This window comes from Balaenoptera physalus (genome assembly GCF_965194825.1).
Source record: "Balaenoptera physalus genome assembly, chromosome: 20".
Lineage (NCBI taxonomy): Eukaryota > Metazoa > Chordata > Mammalia > Artiodactyla > Balaenopteridae > Balaenoptera > Balaenoptera physalus.
The window spans coordinates 15,083,051-15,091,659 of record NC_138901.1 but is presented as its reverse complement, the minus strand read 5'-3'; the positions used below and the strand labels follow the sequence as shown (position 1 = coordinate 15,091,659).

Below are 8,609 nucleotides of genomic sequence, written 5' to 3'. Positions count from 1 at the left end.
GTGGGAAGTAAAAGTCCGGCGCTCCCCAGGCAACCAGGACGGATTGAGCACAGGGTTGCCCCACCTCCGTCCAGGCTCTGCGCAGCTGCAACGGAAAAGCAAGTACCACGCGACGGAACGGCTTTTGTGGGCGGTGGGGACGCGTTTTTGGAACGGACCGGGAAAAGGAAGTGTGCTACACCACTGAATGTACCCACTCCCGGCTGCCGCGGGGAAGGTGCGGCGTACTTCGTGTTCCGGCTGCCCGGGGTGGGCCTGAGCCTTTGGCTCTCCAGTGACGGGTGGAGGAGGCTGCAGGCTCTGGACCTGCTTGTTTCGGTGGCGGACTCGGCGGACTGACCTCGGCCGCTGCTCTTGCTGACCTTGGCCCAGGGTCGGAGCCGATGGCGGCTTGGGCCGCTGTCACCTTGAGCAGGGCCGTTGCCCAGTGCTTGTGGGCGCGAGGCCCCGGGGTCCGGGTGGCTCTTCCGAGCTTACCCCCGGCCTTCCAGCCTGAGCCCCCAGGCTGTAGCCCCTGTGGGGGCCGGACGCTGCACCTCACGGCAGAAGTCCTCGCCGGGCACAACAAGTGGTCCAAAGTCCGGCACATCAAGGGTCCCAAGGACACCGAAAGGAGTCGCATCTTCTCCAAGCTCAGTTTGAGCATTCGCCTAGCGGTTAAAGGTGAGAACTTGACGGTCACCCACCGGTGGTAGCCACTTGCCCTCACTATGCCCACGGCTTTGCTTGCCTCCTAGAGTTGGGCCAGGCCCACCCCGATCCTCGGCCTTTCATTCAGAGCGAATTGAAAACTTTTCCAAAATACTTACCCAGATCTCATTCAAACACTGGATAAAGTGTCCTAAACGAACCGAGATCTAAGTGCTGACTTGTCGCTCTTTTGGCTGATGGGGGTAGGAGGCGGAAATCCCTTTTTTCTCTCATGTCATAATGAGATATCTCTGCTTACTCTTTTCTATCTCAGAAGGAGGCCCCAACCCCGAGTTCAATAGCAACCTGGCCAGCATCTTAGAGGTGTGTCGCAGCAAGCACATGCCCAAGGCGACAATTGAGGCAGCACTGAAAATGGAGGTGTGTCCTCAGTTTAACTTTCTTGTTTTTTATTTATTTTTATATTTTTTATTTTTGGCTGTGTTGAGTCTTAGTTTCTGTGCGAGGGCTTTCTCTAGTTGCAGCGAGCGGGGGCCACTCTTCATCGCGGTGCGCGGGCCTTTCACTATCGCGGCCTCTCTTGTTGCGGAGCACGGGCTCCAGACGCGCAGGCTCAGTAGCTGTGGCTCACGGGCCTAGTTGCTCTGCGGCATGTGGGATTTTCCCAGACCAGGGCTCGAACCCGTGTCCCCTGCATTGGCAGGCAGATTCTCAACCACTGCGCCACCAGGGAAGCCCAACTTTCTTGTTTTTGATCACAGCCCCTACAGGGCACATGTCTGGAAGGCCACCACACACTCTTTAAATTATCAGAGAAGGGTAGTGATGTTGTTGACACCCTCAACCCAGAGCCTTCTGGTGACTCTTCTCTCGGCCATTGGTTATGGGAGCACAGTCAGGAATAGGATATATAGACAGTGTATAGAACTATATAGCCTAGGACTGCTGAGCTGAGTTTTGAGGAGATGGGGTAAAAAGAAGGGGCACAGTATGGGGAAAGCCCTGGTGTTAGTTTGAGGAAGGGTTTGTTTTTCTGATATTTATGCCTTAAAGGAGAAAAGCCAGTAGAAAGAGAGAGGGTGCAGATGATAGTGATAGTGGGAGGCGCTGGGATGTAGAGCCTAGGTGTGGGAATTGTCTTCAAGCCCAGCTGAGGGGACATCTCTTCTCTAGGACAGGCGGGAAGGATCTGAGGAAGCAGTAGTCATCTTAATTGCTAACAGTTATTGAGTGCTTATTCCAGGCCAAGTTCTTTGATAAGAACTTTGTATGCATTACCTCACTGAATCCTCAGAACAACCTTAAATGGAAACTGAGGCACTGAGAGATTAGACGACTTGACCACGTCACACAGAAAATGACAGACTGGGAACCAGACAGACTCCAGAACCTGTGCCTAACCATCATACATACTGCCCTCCTGTCAGGTGTGGTGCAGAGAAGGCGGTGGAGGCAGAGGATTTTCCCCCACCTGGTGTCCTTAGTTTCCTTTGTGAAAGAGGAAGGGAGAAGTCATCAGTTGAGAGTTCCTGGGAAGACGGCAGGGCAGGGTGATGGAGAGAGTGGTGAAGATCGGATGCATGGGCAAAGAATGAGCAGAGGCAGTGTGGGAGATCCAGATGAGATTGGTCATTAGAGTTTGTGATTGATTGTTTGAATTTTGAGGCTATGCTATTTGATAAGGCCCAGATGTGTCATTTCACGTGGCAGTACTCAGCAGCCCTGGGGTAGGAACACAGGTGGGTTTCACACGGGATAAGGTGTACGAGAATGAGTTTTAGTAGCAGCTAGGTGGGGTGGATGTGGGATTCAGCTGGGGAGGGGCGGAAACAAAGCTGGGATACGGCAGATTGATTGTTCAGGGACAAGAGAAACAGACTGCCTTCAAAATAAGGGATAATTCTTCCAATTATCTCAAAAGTTGGTCCCAAGGGCCTTCTCTCAGAGGGGAGGACAAAATTGAAGCCTTAACAGCCTAGGCTCCAGCCCAGGGAGCCCATCCCATGGAGTCAACTTTGTGGTGCCTGGGCTGGCGTGTAGGAGGGAACTAGGAAACCGGAAAATGTGCTTATGTTGTTTATTGCAGAAAACCAAGGACATTTATTTGTTGTATGAGGGCCGAGGCCCTGGTGGCTCTTCTCTTCTCATTGAGGCGTTATCTAACAGTAGCTCCAAGTGCCACTCGGACATCAAACATATCCTGAACAAGAATGGGTAGGTGTGTGTCTGGGGAGAGTAGAAGGGTACAGAGTCTTTAGGTTCCGATTCTGTGCAGGGAAAGTCCTGTTGTTCCTGGTGGCGTTTCAAGTTTTACACACACTTCATCCTTAGCAGAATCCAAATGGGATCATTTATTCTCCCTTAATGTAATGAAAAACAGATTACTAATTCCATCCCTCCTGTACTGGGCAGGATCCAAAAGACTTGTTCATCAGGTGTAGAATGAGCTCTCTGTCCCATTATCCCATCTGTCTGTATAATGTCCAGGTCTTAAAATGTACAACCAGGAATGGAATCTTAATTGCACAGGAATTGATGAGCAAAGTCTTTGCGTCCTCCAAACTCCAGACAGGGCAGAAAATAGAGGGTTGGGGTTATGTTTGGATTATTCCCTTGCCCAGTGGTAGCTGCATCTGCCTGAGGAAGAGAGCTGCTCCATGTCTGTTTATACTCCAGGGGCTGGGTGGGAATGAGTGCTTGGCAGTGCTGTGTGGAGACTGAGTGTCTAAAGGCATTCATTCTGGCCCATTTCCTTTCCTATTAGGGGAATGATGGCTGAAGGAGCTCGCCACTCCTTTGACAAAAAGGGGGTGATCGTGGTTGGAGTGGAGGACAAAGAGAAGAAAGCTGTGAATCTAGAGCGTGCCCTGGAGCTGGCAATAGAAGCAGGAGCTGAGGATGTCAAGGAAGCTGAAGATGAAGAGGAAACGAACATTTTTAAAGTGAGTATGAAGCCTTAGTGTTTGGTGGACTTCTGAGAGGCCCCTGATTGACACGTTAAGGCATGCTTCTGTCAGTCTCTTCTTTCCTGTGCCCGGGGTACAGGTGAGATAAAGAGCTCACATATCGCACAGACATTTACTAAGAGAATACCGGATAGGGCTTACTCTCTTGAGGACGATGAGAAGGATTCAGAACATTGAAAACTCTGTTTCTGCAGTGAAGACTTAAACCCAGTGATACATTAGAATAATTCCATTCAGATTTTGCAAACTTCTGTCCAGCTTTGTCCTGTTATCTCCTGGCTACTTACCTCCTGACTTTCCTTTGTTCCTAGTTTATTTGTGATGTCTCTTCACTGCATCAAGTGAGGAAGAAGCTGGACTCCCTGGGCCTGTGTTCTGTGTCCTGTATGCTAGAGTTCATCCCCAACACAAAGGTGCGGCTGGCTGACCCTGACCTGGAGCAGGCTGCCCATCTCATCCAGGCTCTCGGCAACCACGGTGACGTGATCCACGTCTATGACAACATTGAGTAGCCAGGCTGTACGTGCCCCCCGGCAGCCTATTCTGGAGCACAAGCTTCTGCAGCGTCCTCTGAGACTCAAGTAGGTCAGGGCGGTGGGTGGTCTAGCAGGTTAGGAAGCATAAGACCTGTAGTTTGTGGTCAGTGGAATCCCTGCACTTTTGTGAAGCCTCTTTGGCAGCTCTGCTGGTGTCTCAGCGCCCTCCCAGGTGAGTCCCTCCACATCCTTCTGGATGCAGAGTGAGGCCAGTCAGCTGGTCAGATTCTGATCTCAGGAAGTTGGCCCTTGTGGGGATGGTAGGTGCCCTGAGGGCCCATGTACTAGAAGCTGCTCTTAAATAATAACAGTGATTGACCTGGGTTGCTGCACTGCTGTTGTATGACTCTTGAGTTTTCCTGGGTTTGTGTCCAGTTGCTGGGACCCTCTTGACTTCCTTTGAGGTCTATAGGTTTAGTTCCACTACTCCAATCCCAAGACTTTATTTTTTTGATTGACCATAGAAATGTAGCTCCCTCCAGGTACTTTGTGCTCTAGTGCTCATCTCATGGCTGAAACCTGCCATTCTTTCACGTAACCAATATTGATCAAACACCTACTGTGTACCAGGAACTGCACTTACAAGCTGTTCAATTGATGCCCTGCGTTAGATCCACTCTAAGACATAGGACCTCAGGGGGAAGACATAGGATTGCTCTCTACTGGAGCTGTCCCAGGGCAATGTGAGGTGCTGTGCATGCATCCTTGTTCTCTTTATGTGGCCTCTGTACCCTTCTTCTGTCAGAGAGCTTAAGGCTCTAGCCCCGAAGGAGATCAAGTGCCAATGATAAGGGACTCCAGGCCCTGCTTTGCCTGGGTCCTCTGTGTTCTGAGATTGCTCGGAGTGGACCTGTCAGTGAGCTGCACTCAGGAAGGGCTATACCAAGCTGGTTTTGAAAGCTGCTTGATCCCCAGAATGCCCAGCCCTGGCTCCTTTTCATCCCTGATGCCAGATGATGGGGCACTGGGAACTGGAAAGGAAATAAGAACAGAAAGAAGGCTGAGTCAGAAGCCTGGCCAGGTGGGAAATAGGGGCCTTGGTGCCTTTTGTTCCTGAGTCACTTCTGGGTTTAGAGAGACCAGGAGTGCCAACCACCTGTGCTGGAGCCCGTCAAGCGTGTCGGGCCTGGAGAGGCTTTTTGATCCCTATTATTCACCTTCTTGTAAGTTGTTTAAGCCAGCTCTGAGCTCAGAGTAATTTTCCTGAAGGACTCTTAGGTAAATGAGGATGGAAAAGAACTAAAACCAAATTGGCTATAAATGATAGCTTCACCTTCTAGGAGAAACAGATTGCTAATTCCATGATGACTTCAACAGCTGGAGAGTGAAGGCTAGAGGGAGGAAAACCAATGAAATAATCTGTTATCGTGCCAGAGCATACGCTGTTATACCTCATTTCATAATTTTGGTGCTACCTGGCATTCTTTAGTTTTCATAGGCGATAACTCATCTAAATATGTGAATCGCACATCGTTAAAACAGGGCCATGTGAAGTTTAGATGCCACTTCCTAATTTATAAGATGCTTTCATATTTTATTTATTTGATTTTCAAAACAAACCTATAGAATAGTCAGGCCAAGTATTTTATGCACAGATGATCTCTTACCAAGCAGGTGAGAACGACATCTCTATAAAATAAACCAAGGTCTCTTGTAAATGTTGAATATAAATTAATTTGGAGGGATGTGGTCATTCTGATCTGGGAAATCTGTACTAAGGAAGCCTGCTCTAGAAGGGAACTTGGTTACTCATGTGAATAGTCCTCTAATCTAATAGATAGGATTTGTTAACGTGAATTCTTGTGTAACCAGTTTTCTTGCATCAAGACATACTGAACAGCTCTGCACTGACCCCTGGCGGTGCCCTGCAGTCTTTCCTGCGGTTAGTATGGGAAAGGCAGAAATGAAAGCTTACTTGGACCTGCTCTGCCTCTCGATCTGGTAAAGAGACCCTTAGATATATAGGTTAAATAGTTAACTATTTAACTGAATAGTTAAGTAAAGAGGGTATGAGTTATTCTGCCACTAGAAATTATTTTTCAAAGAATATTTTGTGTCAGAGAAAATGTTTACAATATAATGTTAAGTGAAAAACAAAGATGCAAAACTATATGTATAGTATGATCCAAATTTTAAAATATATGTCATACTTTATATATGAACTTTTAAAAAAAGACTAGAAGGAAGTATACCAAAATATCAAAACTGGTTATCTCTGGGTGGTGATGTTATAATTGAGTTTTATTTTCAATAATCATGTCTTACTTTTATCAGGGAAGCATTTTTTTAAAAAGAAAACTAGTCACATTATTGTCCTGTTAGGGAGACAGCATGTGAGAGGGTGGGATTCAGGTGTACCTTAAAGTCAGAAGAATAGGGTCTGGTCCTGGCTTGCCTTTGCCTTATCTTTGGTCATTGTCTTAGCAACACAAAATCATTTAGAGCCTTGAGCTGGCTCGGGCTCATTTTGAAGTTTCCTTTCAGTGGGATGGAAGTATCAGTGACAGGCTCTGTCCATAGCCTTGACTCTTACAAGAAGCGCTCGTGTGGTATGTAGCTGCCCCAGCTCTGCCAGGGGCCCCCGCTGAATCAGACAGGAACAATGAAAACTCTGCCTCTAGCCAACTACAGACACTCAGTCGTGTGGTTGAGTTACTTTTTTTTTCTCTCGGAAATATATAGCGCAGCTGTCAATAAAGCTTCACACTCTAAGAGTCTTCAACTTTTGAATCCCTGGGGACTCCTCTGAAGACATTCTATGAAGAGAAAATAAACGAGCCATTGGGTCTCACAAAAGAGAGTGTCATGACAGATACTACACTCGTCTTGACTGAAATCACTTTCTCTCTTTATTCTATCCCCAGACAGTGATGGGATAGAAGTTTTTACTTTTTCCTCTTTTTATCTTTCTTTGGTTTGTGCCAAAAAGGTAACCTTTATTGTTTTTTAAAAAGTCAAACCTTATAGAAATATACAGCAAAAAAAATAAAAGTCCCATCTAATCCTAACCTCCTAAAATAACAACCACCATTAACAGTCGGCTCTACTCCTTGGTATCAATCTGCTGGGGAACAAATTCTGACTCTGTCAGTTGCTAGCAACCTTGGGGAAGAACTTAACCTCTTTGTAATTATTTCTTCATCTATAAAATGAGGATAATAGCATCTATGTCATAGGGTTGTTTTGAGAATTAAATAATATATGCTAAGCACTTAAAACAGTGCCTGGCAACAGTAAGTGTTCAGTGTATGTTGGCCTTTTTTCCCACTAAGTGTGAAAGAACATTTGTAAAAACTGAAATGTGATCACCCTGTGTATATCTGCTTTATAACCTGTCTCCTGCGCCCCCTCCCCCCAAATATATCCTGGATTCCTTTTGGCATTAGAATGGAGACGTCTGCTTCATTCTTTTTAGTAGCTACATAGTATTTTATTGTATTAATTAATGTGCCATAATTTATTTAACTAGTCTCTGTCAATGGACATTTGGGTTGTCTATCTTACAGAAGATGCTACGATAAACATTCTTTACCTTTGCTCTCTTGCCAAGTATTCTTTAGGATAAATTTATAGAAGTGGAATTTCAAAACGAAAAGCAATTTTTCTTTAGAAGTAAATGTCATATATAAAAATGTAAAGAAGATGTAAAAATCTTCTGTGTACATCACTCCTTAACAATGCGGATAAACTAACTGGTTGAACTGGTAATCTGAATATATTCCACTTTACCTCTGAATTAAAAGAATTTTCATCAAATTAGGTGATAGGTTTTTCGGTTTGTTTTCTTTTTTACACCAAATTCATTGAGCTATCCCTTAAGGAAATTTATTCATTTGTATTTATTGTTCCCTGTCATGTGTCCTATGCTCTTGGAAGAAAAAAGGAAAATGTGCAGCTGGTGTGTGATTGGCTGCCTAATGAGTCTTGGGGTCAGGAGTGGCTCACGTGCTTAACCAGGAGCATCTACTCAGTGTAAAACTAGGGGAATAGACTTGAGAAGACCTGGCCCAGCTGGGAGGCTTCACATGGGGAAAATGAAGAGTGAGGAGAGAGACAACATAGAGTAGATAAAATACATAGCTAAAAGGGCACACTTGTGGAAATTGCATTCAATTACTAACACCCCCATTTGAAGTTCACTTATTTATTCAACAAATAATTGTTTTTTTTTTTTTTAAGAATTATATGTTGAACACTTTGACTGTTTTTAATAGCCGGTAGAGTGAAGCTTAATTAATTATATCTTGTGAATTCTGAGTTTTTAAAAAAAATATTTATTTAATTTATTTATTTGGTTGCGCCGGGTCTTAGTTGCGGCTTGCCGGCTCCTTCAGTTGAGGCATGTGAACTCTTAGTTGTGGCATGCATGTGGAATCTAGTTCCCTGACCAGGGATCAAACCCGGGCCCCTTGCATTGGGAGTACGGAGTCTTAACCACTGTGGCACCAGGCAAGTC

The 8,609-nt window shown here is 45.8% G+C and overlaps 1 protein-coding gene across 1 annotated transcript; it reads left to right on the top strand.

Moving 5' to 3' along the window:
- Nucleotides 1–191: 191 nt before the first annotated feature.
- On the top strand, nucleotides 192–7,545 carry TACO1 (translational activator of cytochrome c oxidase I). The gene is made up of 5 exons (XM_082443177.1): nucleotides 192–663; nucleotides 965–1,071; nucleotides 2,738–2,865; nucleotides 3,416–3,593; nucleotides 3,929–7,545. The coding sequence occupies exons 1-5, from the start codon at nucleotides 384–386 to the stop codon at nucleotides 4,127–4,129; spliced, it is 894 nt and encodes a 297-aa protein (XP_082299303.1). The 5' UTR covers nucleotides 192–383; the 3' UTR covers nucleotides 4,130–7,545.
- Nucleotides 7,546–8,609: the final 1,064 nt, after the last annotated feature.